This window comes from Lactuca virosa, chromosome 6 (genome assembly GCF_052849685.1).
Source record: "Lactuca virosa cultivar CGN04683 chromosome 6, Lactuca_virosa_CGN04683_v6, whole genome shotgun sequence".
Lineage (NCBI taxonomy): Eukaryota > Viridiplantae > Streptophyta > Magnoliopsida > Asterales > Asteraceae > Lactuca > Lactuca virosa.
In genome coordinates this window covers 102,885,685-102,904,513 of record NC_136431.1, presented here as the reverse complement: position 1 = coordinate 102,904,513, position 18,829 = coordinate 102,885,685, and the positions used below count along the sequence as shown (strand labels likewise).

Below are 18,829 nucleotides of genomic sequence, written 5' to 3'. Positions count from 1 at the left end.
TGTCAACTCATCGGTTCATATGAATGATCCGGTTACCCCAAGGTGAGATTTAAACAAAAGGTATACTTTGTTGGTGTTTTAAACATTCTTATCCTTATAAGTCACTAGGTTATAACCCGTGGACACCACGGATAAAAAATTTAAAATTAATTTTATTTTATTATAACTTAATTGTTGAGTAATGATCATAAAGTAATACTAATTGGGGATATATACCGGTGAAAGTTATGTAAATATTTTTAACAGAGAAAATGAGAAAAAAAATTATTTAAACAATTCATATAAGTATTTTTATGTATATAATGTTTTTATTTACAAAAATATTAATTTTTATTTTAACAAAATACCCACCAAAAACATAGCACTTATCAGCCAACCCTACCCCCCCCCCCCTCTCTCTTTGGCTATAATAGAGGGTGTTTGGGAATGCTTTAAAAACAACATTTTGACTTTTCAATTTTCAAAAAAATCAAAAAAGTGCAAAAGATGTTTGTCTAAGTTAAAAAGTTCTTTTTAAACAACTTTTGAGCAAAAGGAAAAAAAAAGGCTGATTTCAAAAGTCACAAAAACGTGATGTTTGAGACTTTTGTACTTTTTAAAAGCAACTTTTGTCTTTGTACCATCAAAACACATTTTAAACCATAACTTTTGGAAAAACACCTTTTACAAAAAGTCCTTTTATAAAAAGGACTTTTTGACCTGAAAAAGTTATCCCAAACACCCCATAGAAACGAAGACCTAGAATTATCCCCAAATCGATCTTTCCGCCAACACCTGAAACATCTCCCTCGTATTCATTTCAGAAAGGGTATGGAAGTTTCTCCATTGCTGTCGATGAAGGCAGATACGAATATACAACCATAGAAGAAGATTTAACTGAAGAGAAACTTATGTTGATTAATATCCGATGTAGAACTCAGAGAATGAAGAAACGAAACATTGGGGGTTGAAGACAGGAAAATGTTCGGTAAGAAATTATCTAAATCTTTGTTAATCTAAGTTTTTTTTAACAGAACATACATTAGTTGGAAGATAATTTTACTTGATTATTTTTTGTAGAAATGTTGTCTTTGAAGATGTTAGCAAATACTGAAGTGGTAGTAAGGAATAACTCGAAATACTTTAAGAACGGAGACACAATTAGGTACCTTTCAATTTGCTTGAAATCTTGAATTTCATACAGTGTGAGTATTTGTTTGAATCAGGTACCTTCCAAATTAGATTGACATGGTAATTGTACATATATAAGATTAAGATTCCACTTACAAATTTCAGATTTTGGGTGTATAAGAATGTAGTGTATGAAGGAAAAATCTTGAAATGGAGTAATAACAATTTGTCCTATTATGCTTTTTTAAAATACAAAATGATTTGTTGTAACTATCTATCGATGATTTGTAGGTTTAGTTTGAGTTTGTGTATGAAGGAACCATTTTTGTTATCTTATTATACCACAGGTTGAGTTTGAGTTTTGTTGTAACTATCTATCGATGATTTGTAGGTTTACAAGAGTGGACCATTGTTGTTATCATCAAAAGGTGATTTTTCTTCATCATTCAGTCTTTAAAAATGTTACACCTATGTTTTTCTGCTATTATGGAAAATCATTGCATGGTTATAAACTTGGGAAGCACTTAGAGTGCTTATCAATAAGAAGTAAAATTTGTTAAATCATTTATCATTTATTGTTTAATATTGTTAAGAGACTACATGAATTAGTTTGTGCCACGAATTAGTTTAAGAACAAATAATGATCCTTTCAATGTCTCTTTCTTAATCTTTCATACACTTTGATTTTCTTATTTTCCAAAAAAAAGGTTGTTAATATAATTTAATTAATGCATTATTTTCCAAATAAATTTATGTCTTTTATTAGGCGATGGAAATATTTATTGGTTTTTCATATTGCAAGTAGTTACAGTTTTACATGGCATGCATGTTAGTTACTTGTACAATTATGCTAATTACACATTAGAAAAAGTACATTGTTGTTTTTGGTAAATGAAAAAAATATGTTAAATCTTGAAGTTTCACGAGTACTTTGTGCTTGGCTTTATCGATATATTTTTAAATAGTTATTAGGCATTTTTAAGTACACATAGGCCGAACAGAATACAAACAATGAAAACAAATGGCAACATTAATAGAAAAGGGCATGATTGTAATTTTCTATGTCAAATAAATAATAATTGTTTTATCTTTTGTTTTTTTTTATAGGAATTTGACCTTTTTGCCCTTTGGCTAAAAAACTGCCGTACATAAAAGTTACTTGGTATAAGATTATATAAATATAAGAAGCATTGTACTTTTACAATGCTATAATTTTTAAAACATGATATATGCTAAGTAGAATGCTATGAATGGTCTAAACTTATAATTACAACACCAGTGAAGATATTTACAATAAAAGACAAACCACACAAAAAACATAAGTATATGCAAAAGGATAATGCTTTATTAAGAATTACCCTATATTTGTATAAGATAATATAAAAGGGCATAATTGTCATTTTATATTAAAAATAGAACTATGGCAGTTTTATTGTTTGTTGTTGGTACAGGATATTGTCATAAGCATATTCAAAAGCGGGTTGACTGATGTGAACAAACATTTATTTGGTATAATATAATATAAAAGGCAGAATTGTCATTTAAAAAAACAATAATTGCAGTTTTATAAACAACAAATAAAAGAAAAGGTATATTTGCTATTACTTAGAAAGTAATGTAAGTATCAATAGGTATCTGTCACAATGACCTATTGAAATCGTTAACATAATCAATAGATATTTGTGCTATTACTTAGAAACTAATGTAAGTAGAATGCTATGAATTGTCTAAATTTAAAAGTACAACAACAGTTAAAATATTTAGAATAAAGGACAGATTAATTCTTTCATTTAAATCGTGAGCATATTATGCTACTATGCTAATAGTTATAGACCGATCAATGTTTTTTCATATACTTTAAGTTAATTTATTTAACGTGTATAACTATAAGATATTACATACACAAAGGAACAAACATAAATACACATATATATGTTTATACGATGGTACATAAGAGGGGTAACAGAAGGAGTAGAAGATAGAAATTATCAAAATAAGGAAAAATAATATACAAATAAAAAATCGACATGGTTGTTTAGAGGATGCTTTATCAAGAATTGCATAGATGAAGAAGCATATAAGAATCAAATGAGAAAGATGGAAAATGTTGGAAAAACATTTAGGGGTCGGTATTTATAGTTGTAATGAATAGAATAAAGATAATATTGTAATCATGATTGCATTCCTATTATGATTGTTGTAAATTTGGTAAAAGATTAATGAATTCAAAATAATTGCTGATTATATGGGATATTGTTGACTTCATTCTAATGTATTTGAAATTGAATTTGAATGCAGGGATAACATGGTAACCGAATTTCCACCAAATTCGGCAGCTGAAGTTTAGGGATACAAATTTGATTACCGATTTGATATCGATTGATGAATTGGGTGGGAGAAAATAGATAGAATTGCTGGAGAGAATGCCACGTGGGAGAAGATTGGTTTAAAAAATGGACACGTGGCATGTAGGAGAGGTTTTTATTAATAACTAGGTTAAAACCCATGGAAATCCACGGTTGATAATTTGAAATAGAATTATAATTTTCATTTTGGTTGTGTAATAAAAAAACATATCAAAGTTTACAAAAAATGAAGAATAGTGATATTGTAATTAACATGAATAAATGAAATGCAATAAAGTATTATAAATTATTTAATTAATATGATGGATGAAATATTATTTTTGAAAAGTAAATAAAAGATGGTACAAAAACACTGTTTATAAATTCTAGAAAACTTCTTTATAAACAACATTGGAAGTTTGATTTGTGAGGCTATCGTCCTTATCTAAAATTAATAATTTGAATCTCTCTCTGCTTTGAACTGTAGATAAGGCAACATACAATTGGCCATGTGAAAACACGGGATGTTTGAGAAACAACCCACCCTTGGAATAAAACACGGGATAATGATTGTCCCTGACTCTTATTAATGGTCATTGCAAAACATACAGTCAATGGAAACTGTCTTCTTCGGAATTTGAAAGGAATCTTCTTTTTTGATGGAGTTAAAGACATTCTTGGAATAAAAGTACGGTTTCCAATATTAGTTCCAGATATGATACGCGCCTCAATAACACGTTTGCCCAATGATATCACCTGGAGTCTTGTCCCATTACATAAGCCATTTTTCTCAGCAATATTCATTATTTCATTATTTCATTTTTACTGTCAATATAAAATAAAAAACACATATTAAATGAAACCAATGAACATCTGACGTGTTTTCTTTCAACCAAGGACATGCTCGAAAACAGAAAAATAGAATAAGTTAGCATAAAAGCTAAAGTTTGTTGGTATTCCTTCTAATATGCAGTAAGAACATAAAAGAGAATGAAACAGACTTTGTGCAAATAATATGCAGTATTTAAATAATACGAATTTGTACTTTTTAGATGTTTATGTTTTAAAAATGAGAACAAATTCTGCACATTCAAGTGAAGTGACATGTGATAACTACATAATGAACAAACCAAAAGGAATAAAAGGTAAGAAGAAAATGGGGACCAAAATTAAGAACAATGACGAATATTTTAATATGCTAGCCTGATTGTTAAGTGAATAATAATGTTGATTATATGATGTTCAGAAACGTGAAACAAAATAACATAGTAAATGACATTAGAGTACTGAAAAAATTGAGCCAATGTAATTTCAAGAAACAAATATGAAAATCATAAAATTCCCAGAAAACCACCTTAAAAAAACAAACTTAAAAATGTAAACGGCTTAGGAGTCTATGATGCTGAAACAAAATTAACCACGAACTAAGATTGTTTGTAGAAGTAAAGTGCATTTACTTTTCTTTCTTGGGTACCAAAAGAGGGATTGGTTGTTCATCTGGTGTTGGCAACCGAGGAGTTTTAGAGGTAGACATATTCTCCATTTCATCAAGATCTATGCATGTAGCAAGGTTTCTTTTCAATTCTGTTGGTGTAGAAAACAACTTTGTAGGACTTGTTGCAGTTGAGTTGTCCCTAGCACACGGTGTTAAATTTTCACCTGTGTGTGAAAAAGAATCCTAGAAGAAATTTTAGTTAGTTGTTATACATTAAATTGAAATATTTCAAAATTATATTTTAAAAAGTAGAACCTTGACAACTTTGGTCTCTTGGGAGGCAATATCTGAAGAACCAATCATGAATGAATCTGAATTAGCAGGCTGCATTATAAGATCAAAAGAAAATGTTATTTTAGTCATATATAGTTGGGCCAATGTGGTAAAAATATATATATAATTGTTGACAAAAACTTGTGAATTCAGATTCTTTTTCTCCAGTTCATCAATTATGTTTGCTTTCTCAGTCAATCTTGCTATCCCATAAATATTACTTTTATTATCCACATTGTAACTTGTGATATCAATTTTAATTGCCAACTTTTTGTCAACCACAACTTTCAACTCCATTGGATACAAATCCAAACTGATGCCAAGCTAAAATATAAATAAATATTGTTAGATATTTTGTATGTAAAACATATAATGTATAACATAAAGAAGTAATTAAAAACTATAAAATAATACCTTCTTGTTTTTATCATACAACTCTTTAGCTGTGTATTTAAATAACTTCTTTGCTTCTTGATCAAATAAGGTTAAAGTCAAGGTTCATGTGTTGTCTTAAACACGAAGTGGGATTTTAAATCTAAATAAAGTATAAAATCATATTAGATTACACAATTATGATAAACATATATTATTTTTATATAAAATAAATATTTAATACCTTCGAATAACCGAAATTTTGATATTTTTGCAATTAGGATTAGCACATTCATAAGTAACAATTTCAGCCACTTCATGAGAACCATCAACCTTATCAGTAGAAGACTCTTTTTCTTTTGCCGACTTTTTGCAGTTGCTACAAGCAAGGTAATATCATCGTATGTTTTGACGTATTCCCTTAACAGTACCAACAATAATGACCGTTTTCTCCTTGAAATTTAAATAATGTTCAATGTTAATAAATGTTAGTATGCAAAAGTGTATGCTACTTTCGTTATAACAATATACTTTGTTTGTTTCTTACTCTTTTAAAAGTTAAAAAAAAGGTGCATTAAAGTAACAACTTTAAAAATAATGTAAAGTACCTCTAAAGGTTCAAACAAATCATCAATGTTAGAAAACAGATGATTTTTCATAAAGTCATCGTGTTTCGTGTCTTGTTTTGATGCAATCATCTTGATTCCACTTGATGAAAGTTGTTGTCCATTTTCAAAAACCAATCTATTAATTTATAAGAAAAAAATAATTAAATTTAATACATTATGAAATAAATAAATCTGAAAATACAACAGTCATTATAAATGAAAATACTTGTTTTTGTAGCTTGTAATCTCATCGATATAATTGTTTATGAACAACCTACTAACATCAAAGTAGGTGGAGGAAAAAGGACGACCTGCAAAAATAATTTTGATTAATTAATTATATATAAAATTTTAAAAAATAGCTTTTAAAAATAATTACAAACCATTAATAAACTTGACTCTGGCAAACTGAGCAATAACAACAACCGGAGCAAGGCTGTTATTATTAGCAAGAAAATCTGACATGTAGTATGCATTATGACCCCCACAAAGTTACCTTAAGCTTAGTATCCCTGAAAACAATAAAAAATTATTATAGATAATATAAAAGAAAGTGTATTATTTGTTTGTAATAATGGTAGATACTCTATATCTTGAAGATGCAAGAGCATTTTGTGTTTTGATTTATCTTCTTCAGATGTATCCGTACACCCATATTCAAATATGTGTCTAATAATATCTACAAAAGCAACAAAATAAATTGCTTAAGTTAAAAAAATGATCAATTTGTAGTACAAATAAAGAAAGTAGGATGTTATATAACAAAAGTTAATATTAAATGAAATAACCAAAAGAGTTTGACTCCAGGATGTTGTTCGAAACGATCGTATTGAAGTCAACAAAATCAAAGCCGTGTGCAGATCCAGAAAAGTTTTCACACTCTTTCACAGTTGTATCGTGGTAAAAGTTAAGTTTTCTTTCTGGATCAGCAAACTTAAATTTTAAAGTATTTGGTGCGACGTTAGGTTTCTTCACATATATTGAACTATGTTCTTTAAGATAGCGTTTGAATTTTGGAAACCATTTTTTCACACAAGATGCATGAATTTTCCTTCCCTAAAAAATCAACAAATAACAAATATTTATATATAATGGCTTATGAATATGAATAAATTTTTTCAAAAATAATAATTGAATATATAAATCATATACCTCCTCATCCATCAAAATCATTTCTGTCGGTTATCTTTCGTTTGCATTAAATTTTGACTTTTGAGTCCAAAGATGTATGATTCGAACTTTAATTGTGAAATCATCCTTGATTGAGTCAATTTCCTTTATAGGAGTAATATGTTCCATTGTACCTTGCAATTAAAAAAAACCTTGTTTTGTTAACAAAAATGTTCAAATATAAAAAGAAAAATCGAAAAGCATTTATTTATTTATTTATTTATTTATTTATTTATTTGTCTTAATTGTTAACTGCCATGTATCAAATACTTTTCAACTTAGGGGCAATATGGTCTTTTTGGAGTAAACGAAGTGGGAAAGGGTAACATGACAGTTATAAAAAATCGAAAACTATATCATAGACTATAGTAGAAGTTTTATTATTCAGAATACATAAAAAAAACTAAAAAAAAATACAAATAGCAATGTACATTCAGTTTTTTGTTTTCAAATTAAGGCATTATGGTCTTTTCTAAAGAAAATGAAGTTGATAATGAGGTCACATTATCGTTTAAAAATTTGTATAACAGTTGTGAGTTTTAGAAAATATAGTTATATATAAGATATGTATAAAGCATTGAAAGTAAAATAATACAATGAAAAAAAAATCAAAAACTATATCATAGGCTATAGCAGATTTTTTATTATTCAGAATACATAAATAAAAAAAAACAAATAGCAATGCACATTCAGTTTATTGTTTTTGATACTATAATTATACAGAAACAGCAATGAAGGGGAAACAGTCAAATACCTACCGATAACAGGTAAAGTATATTGTTGCTATGAATTGAAATGAAGGCGATGGAAATAGTAAAATAGTAAAATACATAGTAGAAGTTTTATTATTCAGAATACATAAAAAAACAAAAAAAAAAAGTAGAAATAGCAATGTACATTCAGTTTTTTGTTTTCAAATTAAGGGCATTATGGTCTTTTCTACAGTAAATGAAGTTGATAATGAGGTCACATTATCGATTAAAAATTTGTATAACAGTTGTGAGTTTTAGAAAGTATAGTTATATATAAGATATGTATAAAACATTGAAAGTAAAATAATATAATGAGAAAAAAAAATCGAAAACTATATCATAGACTATAACAGAAGTTTTATTATTCAGAATACATAAATAAAAAAAACCAAATAGTATTTTACTAATTCAATTTATTGTTTTTGATACTATAATTATACAGAAACAACAATGAAGGGGAAACAGTCAAATACCTACCGATAACAGGTAAAGTATATTGTTGCTATGAATCGAAATGAAGGCGATGGAAATAGTAAAATAGTAAAATGCATATAGAAGCAGAAATTATATACCACAGAAAGAGAGAATGAATATACGTAACAAACCTAAACCTGGTTGATTATGCAGTCCACAAAAAGAAGGCGATTGGTATACCCTGAATATAGGAAAAAACAGATTGAAAAAAAAAAAATCGATGAGTATAAGATCGATATATGAAGAACAAAAAGAAAACAATGTAGTATCCCTTACCAGACGATGAATATTCGATTTATTCTTATTGAAAGAGGAACGTAGCTGTTTCTGTATATACATATATTTAAATTTAAATTAGGAAGACTTTGCCTGATTTTTTGGGATTGTTATTCGATTGACTGATTATTTGGGATTGAGATAAAGTTTAGCACATATTTTCTTCCTAATTTGTTGCAGATTTATATGGTATAATTGATAATTAAAATTTTAAATTTCAAACTTGCAGTATTTGTCCGGATTTGCAGTATTTTTGGAACGGAAGGGCAAAGTGGGAAATTCAGTTAAGACTATTGAGCGGGAAAATGAAAAGAGTTGGACGCAAGGGAGTGACACGTGGCGGTAATGGTACTGTTTTATTAGGAGAGTAGATGGAGATGGAGATTTTCCCTTTCTCAAATAATCATCGGGCCAAACAGGCAAGTAGAGAAGAAAACGATGGTTAGAGTAGGCACTGGGTCTTATCTTTTTTTTTTTTTTTTGGTTTGAAAATCGGAGAAAACTACACAAAAGAATGATGCTAGAGTAGCCAGTGATGGTGAAGGTGAAGCAGAAGGCAAAAAGAAATCAGCATTAAAGATCCCCAATTCAAGCCGCTTATTCATAATTGATAGCAAACCCCATCTACACGATCCGGTACCCTCCTCTTTATTATTATTATTTCTTTTTTGTACAATTAGAGTCCGTTTTCCTAAATGCATTAAGAATAACCTGCCTACATTGGTTAATTGATGCTATGTGAGAACCTTAGTTTGATTTTTGTCTTTATTTTTTTTATTTTCAGTAGTATATTATGGGTCCCATCGCTTCAGATTATGTGTAATCTAGTTGTTGTTTTTTTCTTGGTGTTGCTTTTAGATTGTTACATCAAGACCAATAATTGAGAAGGAGGATTTCTTACAATATAGAAAAAGTCGTACTGTTGTCCTAGTCATTGAGTTAATATTGAGCACTAAAAATAGCCACCTGTCATTGACGAAGTCATACCACTATCAGTTTAGTTTTCTTCTTACGGGATACTCAGTCAGTACTCACTACTAGTGTACGGTTTTTTATCCACTCTTTAATTAGATAGCAATACATGATACTCAGTGCTAGTGCCTATTTTACATTGTTTTGTCTGAAAAAAATTAATTTAATAGTGTCAAAGCTAGGGAGGGTCTAGATAGTTATTTTAGTTAATAAAGATGTAAAATTTTTAGTGTAGATGATAAACTGAAAGAATTCATGCCTTGCTATTTTGAGATTTATAATAATTTTGTAAATTTCTTACCCGCTTTTTTAGTCACCGCTAGTCTAAGGTTTTTTTTTTTTAATCAAAATATTTATTTTTAACAATGTAGTAGGCCGTGGATTAAATGGACCAACATGGCTTTGATTCAAACAAATTCACAATAAATAATTAAAATGAGAAAAAGTCGTTTCATAGTTATTAAATGCTTAGTCCCAATTGATATCATATCAGATCTTCATGTATGGTTACTGTATCTGATTCTAACAGTTTTTGTTTTCTTGGGATTTGTATTACATAACTTGAGGACAAAAAAATATCATACCATGGGAAACGATATTTATAAAAAATACAAATGGTCAAGACTTGTAAGTCTTTGAGCATCTAATTTGGGGCAACTAAATCCAATTTTATATCCAATTTCATGAAAATGAAGTATTGTATGCTCCACACAAGTGGGCCACCAATTTGAGGCCATCCACTTAGAACCCTTCATGTCACAGAAGACACTATATAAACCCTCCTGGGGGCAGTTCATATATGCATCAATACAATCCAAAAACTCACCAATATTTGCGTTTACATTATGTATCATTGTGTTTTTATTATAATTTTCTCACTTCTCTTGCCAAGTCTTGAGACCATAATCGCTAACCAATTGGTAGTAGTTGGAGGAGGAGATGATAATATTGTTATAAACAAGTGTTTGGATAAGGAGATACATGCTCTCCTTCATTTCAAAGCCCTCCTTAAAGACCCCAATGGTATTCTCTCTACATGGAAAGATGACGAACATAACTGTTGTAAATGGCTTGGAGTCACATGCAACAACCAAACCGGTCATGTCACAGGGCTTGATATCGGTTTGTGTAGTCTTGAAGGTGAGATTAGCCATTCATTGGCTAACTTAACCTACTTGAATCATCTTGATCTTTCTGGCAATTCTTTTCATGGAACCATTCCCAGGTCCATTGGTTCCTTGACTGAACTAAGGTTCCTTAGCCTATCAAATAACTCTCTTTATGGAACCATTCCTCCAGAGTTTGGAAACCTCACTAACTTGCAATGGCTTTACCTTGGATTTGTTGGAAGATGTAGAGTTGAAAACCCAGAGTGGTTGTCTGGCCTATCTTATCTGGAGGAGCTTGTCATGAATGGGATTTCTTTGGCCAAAGCAAATCACTGGGTGGATGTCATTTTGAGTCTACGGAAACTAAATTTCTTGAGTTTGCAGAGTTGTGAGCTGTCACAGGTGATGTATCCATATTCTTCATTTCTCAACTCTTCTTCATCTATTGAAATCCTTGGTCTTGTAAACAACAATCTCACCTCATCCATGTATCGTTGGTTGTTCCCATTAACCAGCAATAAGCTTCATGAACTTTATCTCTCTAAGAACATGTTACATGGGATACCCAATTATCTTGGTAGTCTCTGTAGTTTGAAAACTTTTTTCTTCATCAACAACTCTGCTGTTTTCAAATTTCCTGATTTTCTGAAAAACTTGTCCGGATGCACATCACTTGCATTACAATCATTGGATGCTTCTTATAGCCAATTTACAGGGTCATTGTCTGATGACATCCAAAAGTTTTCATCCCTAAACATTTTGAGCCTGTCTCATAATCACTTAAATGGAACTATAAGTGGGAAATTGTGGGAACTACCCAAGCTTAAAGTTCTTGACGTCTCTTTCAATTATCTTAGAGGTGCTATCTCTGAAAAAATCGGAAATTCCAAGGCAATTATTATAAATCTTTCGAAAAATTCAATTGAGGGAGTTGCATCTACAGATCACATGTCAAACCTTTCTCATATAGAGTATGCTGGTATGAGCTCTTGCATGCTAGGGCCCAACTTCCCCAAATGGATTCAAAAATTTAAAAATCTCACCCGTCTTGATATTGCCAATAATGGAATTTCAGACACAATTCCTCTGGGGTTTTGGGACATGTGGCCTTCACGATTAACATATTTGAATCTCTCTTCCAACAACATCAGTGGGCAAGTACCAGATTTATCATCAAATTTTGACTATCGGTCAGTGATAGATTTGAGTTCCAACAGATTTTATGGTCCGATGCCGAATGTTTCTTCCACTCTAGTATCATTAAATCTTTCCAGAAACAAGTTCTCTGGAGAAATTTCCCTTCTATGCCAAATTGTCGGTGGGTTGTTGCAATTTCTTGACCTCTCTGATAACTTTCTAACCGGGAAACTTCCAGACTGTTTGTGGCATTTCAAAGACCTAAAAGTTCTTAATCTAGGAAACAACTATCTATCTGGAATGCTTCCCGCCTCTTTAGGATATTTGGTTCAACTTGAGGCGTTGTATTTATTCAACAACGACTTCTCTGGAGAGTTGTCGTTGTCTCTAATGAATTGCACCAAGTTAAACTTCTTGGATTTAGGAGCCAACAAGTTTTTTGGGAAGGTACCTGTTTGGATTGGGGAAAGCTTGACAGGATTGTATGCTCTTATCCTAAGATCAAACCACTTCTTTGGAACCATCCCTTTGCAGTTATGTCACTTACAAAAGCTCCAAATTCTAGACTTGTCGATGAACCATCTCCATGGAACCATCCCCTCATGTTTGAACAATCTTACAAGCATGGTTCAAGACAGATTCTCACAAGTAGAAAATGTACATCATCATTTCTCATGGTCTATCGATATATTTAGTTTTGATGCTGCATATGTTGACCATGCGATGATCATGTGGCAAGGAGCTGAACGTGAGTTCATTAGAAATCTTGGATTGTTGAAGAGCATCGACCTGTCAAGCAACAATTTAACAGGAAAAATCCCATATGAACTTACCGATCTCTATGAAGTGTTTGCACTAAACTTATCAAAGAATACTTTTCTTGGAGAGATCCCATCGCAAATTGGTCTGATGAAAAAACTCTTGGCTTTGGATTTATCAAGAAACAATTTGTCAGGAGGGATACCATCAAGTATGACTCAAATGACTTTTTTGGGTTACCTTGACGTGTCATGTAATAACTTGTCAGGGAAAATCCCATCTAGCACTCAGCTCCAGTCTTTTGAACCTTCAAGGTACAATGGGAACACCGGACTATGTGGACCTCCGCTTAACAAAAAATGTCCTGGAGATGAAAAACCTGAAGTGCCACCCGTTATTGGTAGAAGTGAAGGTGTAGATGAAGTTGAAAGATGGTTTTATATTGGTGGGGGCACTGGTTTTGTTACTGGATTTTGGATAGCATGTGGTGCTTTACTTCTCAATCGTCAAGGGAGACATGCTTTTTTTCAGTTTTATGATAGCTTCAAAGACTGGGTTTATGTGAAGGTGGTGGTCCTCATTGCAAATTTGCAAAAGGTTGTACATAAATAGTTTCTCATCTAATTTTTCTTTTTGACTTGTTATATGTGAACAGACCTATTCATATTATTATCAATTAGGGCTAGAGGTATAGTATTGTAATTTGGCACCCGTTTTTAAGTCCCCGATATCAATAAAATTTCCACCAAAGCCATGGATGGCCATTTTCTGCACTGTGTGAATTGAGGCATCCCGAAGATTTTTTATTTTTAAATGTAGTTAATGATGTATCTTTTAATGAACTATTTTTCAAGGTCAAATTCTCAATGTAGATTATTTGGAGAATTAATGCTTGACAGATGATCTATACATTGAAACTCGTTACTACCATCCAGCTATTTGTAGGTTTCTACAAAATTGCCAAAACTGGAAAAATAGCAATTTTCCAAATGGCCCGAAGACCTCTAGGTTATCTTGATTAATCTCAAACCATTTGAGCAAACATACACAAACAAACATATTTTTCTAATAACAAATTAATCATCAACAGTAAGAAATTAGGGTGACATAATAGGGTAACAAACTATCTAACCTGTTTTAAAATACCATTAGACTAATAAACAGATGTGACCGGTAATAGCCCTTTCTCCCGGACACATGGTTTATTATAAACAAAAGTTATATTTTGTTACCGTTTCAAAGATTACTTATTTTTTTATTTATTTCTTTCTCTATTTATTTATTTTTTCAGTTTAATGGTGTTGACTGAAAATTGAAGGGGGCGACTCACTTTCTGGGAAAGCTGTAAGCTAGAGACACTACATCAGTTTTCCGAGTCCGGTTGCACTGCCCTTTTGTCAAGGATATTTAAGCACTTCATTCAGAGAGTGATAGTTTTTCTTTCTCAAACATTCTTTCTACTTGATTTTTCTCTCTCGAGTTCCTCGCTAACACTTAACCCATCTTCTTGGGTGAAGCACTGATTCTCTTAGACTTTGTCTTTGTTGGGTTAATCGGTTTGTTCGCATATCATGCGGGTCACGGATCAGCGGATCTGCAGGTGTTGTGAAAAATTCAAAAAGGATTGAGAGAAGACCTTGGATGTGACCGGGGTGGAGGTCGGGTGTCCGGGAAAGGTCAAGAATCGAGAGAGTTCAAAAAGACGAGATGAACAAGTTGCTAGGAATGAAGATGTGTGGGATTCTGGATTAAGGGGGAGATTGTTGGATTAATTCATAATCGGGGTTACCTATTTAAGTTTCGTTTTATTGTTTTAGAGTTTGACTAGGATACTATCTTAATTAGTATAAATAGTTGTAGTCGTTGTTTTGTTAAGGTATTCCAGTAACTAAGGTTTTCCAGTTTATTATTGATAGCCCTGACCTGTGTGATTTTCGTAAGAATATCGAGAGAAAAAGATAGAAGATGGGTACTCTCCATGTTCCTAGAGAACTTTTATAAATTTTCAGCATGCCAATACAGGACCTGGGGACCAACCTACTGGCCAAGGAACCTGCACCTACTAGAATGTCCCCCATAACAGAAAGTGTGGGTGGAGCATTACACAAACAAAAAGGACTGAATACTAAAAGATAGAATTCAAAAGGAAAGACAAGAAAACTGTAAGCAGGCCTAATCCAAACGAATTAGGTTGAAATGGGCTTCTTCTTTCTCCTGCTGTAGACAAAGTGGTCCATGGGCTTATCAATACCTGTCTCCCAAACTTGAACCTTGCCCTCAAGGTTGAATTCTGGAAATTGCACTTGCATCTTGTCGAAGGCCTCCCAAGTGGCCTCAGATTGTGAAAAATCCTTCCATTGAATCAATACTTCTCTCCCTTGATCCTTCTCATTCCCAGGTCTGACTCCTTTGAGCATTTACGGTTGCATGATTAGCTCCAGTTCAGATGTGAGTTGAGGGGGCAATTCCTTGCTGATGTGAGGTTCCCCATGGACTGCCCTTATTTGGGACACGTGGAACACAGGGTGAATGGAGGTAGTGGGAGGAAGTTCAAGTCTGTATGCCACTTTCCCCAGTTTTTGAGAAACTTTTTAAGGCCCATAGTACTTGGGTGACAACTTCTCATATCTCCTTCGTGCCAAGCTCTGTTGACGATAAGGTCGTAGCTTCAAAAACACCATGTCCCCTTCCCTAAACACGACCTCCCTTCGGTGCTTATTAGCTTGTAAAACCATTTGTTGTTGAGCTCGGAGCAGGTTCATGCGGAGGTCGTCTAGGATGGCATCTCTATCTTCCAAAAGCTTATCAATTGCATCCATATATGTGTGCTGTCCTTCATATCGGTTTATTACCGGTGGCTCACGGCTATACAGAGCCTTGAAGGGGGTACATTTAGTGGCTAAGTCGTGGGAGGTGTTGTACCACATCCCAGCCCAAGGCAACGACCAGCTCTTGGGTTTTTTGGAGCAGAAACGCCTCAGGTAGGTTTCCAAACACCGATTAACCACCTCCGATTTCCCATCCGTTTGGGGGTGGTACGCGGTGCTCCTCTTTAAGTTAACTCCATGCAGCCTGAACAATTCTTGCCATAGTTGACTAATAAAAATGTGATCCCTGTCACTGATAATCACTGTGGGGAAGCCATGTAGACGAACAACTACTTTGATGAACTCACCCGCTACCTTAGCAGCAGTGAAAGGATGTTCCAGGGAATAAAATGAGCATAATTTGTTAGGCGGTCCACCACCACCCAAATTGTATCCCAACCATCGGGCAGCCCTTTGATGAAGTCTATAGTGACTTCATCCCGAGTTTGCAGGGGCAAGGGAATCGGTTGTAATAACCCCACTGGTGAGGTCTTAAGGGCCTTATGGGTTTGGAAAACTTGACAATTCCTCACGTAGTCAACTATGGTGGTGCGCATACCCTGCCAATAAAATTCAACTGCTACCCTCATGTATGTTTCCTTCTCTCCGGAGTGCCCCCCAATCGGAGAGTTGTGGAAGACTGCAATGATTTTTTTTGGAGGAGTGGAGATGTAGAGGGGACAACTAGTCTTCCTTTGTACAAGAGGTTCCCTTGGTACACAACGAAACCTTTGTGAGATCCAACATCTTCTTCCACATCAGCCTTCAATTTCTAAATGAACTCATTTTGTGACAACTCTTCCTTCAACTGGTCCCAGAATTTCCAAACTCCTATGTCGAGAGTTTTGCATCGCATGGGTGGTTCTCTTCGTGAAAGAGCATCCGTCATCCGGTTGCTGGCGCCTGGACAGTACCGTATGTCGAAATCAAAACCCATGAGTTTGGAGACCCATGTCTGATAATCGCTTCCCACCATTCGTTGCTCCAAGATGTATTTCAGGCTTAGTTGATCCGTACGGACAATGAATTTTCTCCCTAAGAGATAGGGACACCACTTTAGGATCACCATAACAATTGCCATAAGCTCTTTCTCATAGATGGACTTTAATATAGCTTGAGCTCCCAAAGTGGAACTATAATAAGCTATGGGGTGTTGTTCCTGCATTAAGACAACTCCTAGACCATGCCCTGGTGCATCAGTCTCAATGATGAACACTTTCTTGAAGTCCGGCATGGCTAGAACCGGGACCTTGGTCATGGCTTCTTTTAACTATAGGAATGTTGCCTGGGCTTCATCATCCCACCCAAATTTGTCTTTTTTTAGCTGATTTGTTAGGGGTTTTGCAATGTTCGCATACCCTTTTACAAACTTTCGGTAGTATCCCGTGAATCCCAAGAAGCCTCTTAGAACCTTGATGTTTGTGGGTGTTGGCCACTCTTGCAACGCCTGAATCTTATTGGATTTCGTGGACACCCCTTCAATAGATACTTCATGAACCAAGTAAGACAGGCGAGTCTTTCCAAATTAGCACTTCTTAAAGTTCACAAACAGTTGGTGTTCTTTGAGCTTTTCTAAGGCAGTCACCACGTGAAAATAATGCAACTCTTCACTCGGGCTGTAAATCAAGATGTCGTCGAGGAAGACGAGAATAAACTTTCAAAGGTAGGGGCGGAAAACATCATTCATCAGGGCTTGAAAAGTGGTTGGGGCGTTTGCAAGGCCAAAAGGTTGTTGGGTTAATCGGTTGGTTCAACGGGTCATGGGGCTGCCATCACAGCGGAAGTCGGGTGGTTGGCAGTGACCTTTTTGTTACGGGGAGCAGAAAACTGAAGGTCTTATCGCACAAGGAGGTTCGAGAAAGAAGAGGCTGTGAAGGTGCTGGCATTTTTCAATGGTTAATGGCAGAAAAGGTGTTTCAGTTGGTGGGTTTCTTGTCGGCTGTCTTTAGTTTTTGGTGGTGTCCGACAAGGTGGTGATTCCAGCGGTAGTTTGTGGGTATGTCACCGGAAAATGGAGAGAGTTACCGAAGTTGCGTGAGAAAACGAAAAGAAAAGATCCGTCAAAGCAGGTGGCTTTGGGTTTGTTTCGTTTTGCAGGTGAAAGAATACGGGAAAAGCGGGTTGCTTTGTTTTCTTGATCGGTGGAAGAAGGCTCTCGTTTCACAGAAGTGTTAGGTGAAAACGGATTCTATGTGGTGACAAACAACAGCCGGGTATGAAGGACTTTGGACGTGACCGAGGTGAAGTTCGGGTGTCCGGGAAAAGTCGGGATTGGATGAAGACTTTGGACGTGACCGAGGTGGAAGTCGGGTGTCCAGGAAAGGTCTTCAATTGAGATGAAAAGAGGGTGATTAAAGGCTGCTGTGAACATGTCACACCCCCAAACCGGAACGGCGGAAACGTTCGGGAGTGGATGACGTCATGTTTAGTCTCACAACCATTGTATCATAGCAATCATAGTAAGACAACCATTACAGTGAATACATATATGAAAAAGGTTTACATCAGTTTAAGTCTTTGTTTGTATACATCAAAAGTATAAGCAAAAGTATGAAAACGTGACTTTTATTGCTCCGTCTTCTCAAAATCCAGGAGATACCTGTCTACTGATTTCCTGAGAATACAAGCAGTTTTGAAATAGTATCAGCATAAAGCTGGTGAGGTCATAAACATGTTTTTGAAATGAAAACATGTTGATGAATCCGTGAAAGTGTTTGTATGTTTCCAAGAAAATCCAAAATTTTCTTAAGTAATGAAAAAGTAGTCTTATACCCTAAGACCAATTGTAAGTTCGTTATTGAATTCTGTTCTTGTGTCTGAAGGTAATTATATGTGTGCCTGGTACCACCAGCTGTATTGTATTGTTTTGTATGAAAGTTTTTGTATGAAATCCCTGGCTACCACCAGTAATGTAAGTAATGTATAGTATGAATACCCTGGCTAACACCATTAAGATTTGGGGTTGCGAGGCTTTCGTGAGACGCAAGACTCATGATAAGCTCGAACTTCGAAGTGAGAGGTGTATTTTCATCGGCTACCCACAGAAATCCTTTGGTTACCTCTTCTACAGACCTAGTGAGAATGTGGTCTTTGTAGCTAGGAGGGCGTTC

At 34.0% G+C, this 18,829-nt stretch overlaps 1 protein-coding gene and 1 long non-coding RNA gene across 2 annotated transcripts; both read left to right on the top strand.

Annotated features, from left to right (window-relative positions):
• Nucleotides 1-713: 713 nt before the first annotated feature.
• Nucleotides 714-3,774, top strand: LOC145120441 (uncharacterized). Its single transcript, XR_013714200.1, has 4 exons — nt 714-967; nt 1,060-1,144; nt 1,502-1,538; nt 3,409-3,774. It is a non-coding gene; the product is annotated as an uncharacterized LOC145120441 (long non-coding RNA).
• Nucleotides 3,775-10,676: 6,902 nt separating this feature from the next.
• On the top strand, nt 10,677-13,467 carry LOC145121221 (receptor-like protein EIX2). The gene is made up of 2 exons (XM_079057003.1): nt 10,677-11,072; nt 11,199-13,467. The coding sequence occupies exons 1-2, from the start codon at nt 10,693-10,695 to the stop codon at nt 13,462-13,464; spliced, it is 2,646 nt and encodes an 881-aa protein (XP_078913129.1). The 5' UTR covers nt 10,677-10,692; the 3' UTR covers nt 13,465-13,467.
• Nucleotides 13,468-18,829: the final 5,362 nt, after the last annotated feature.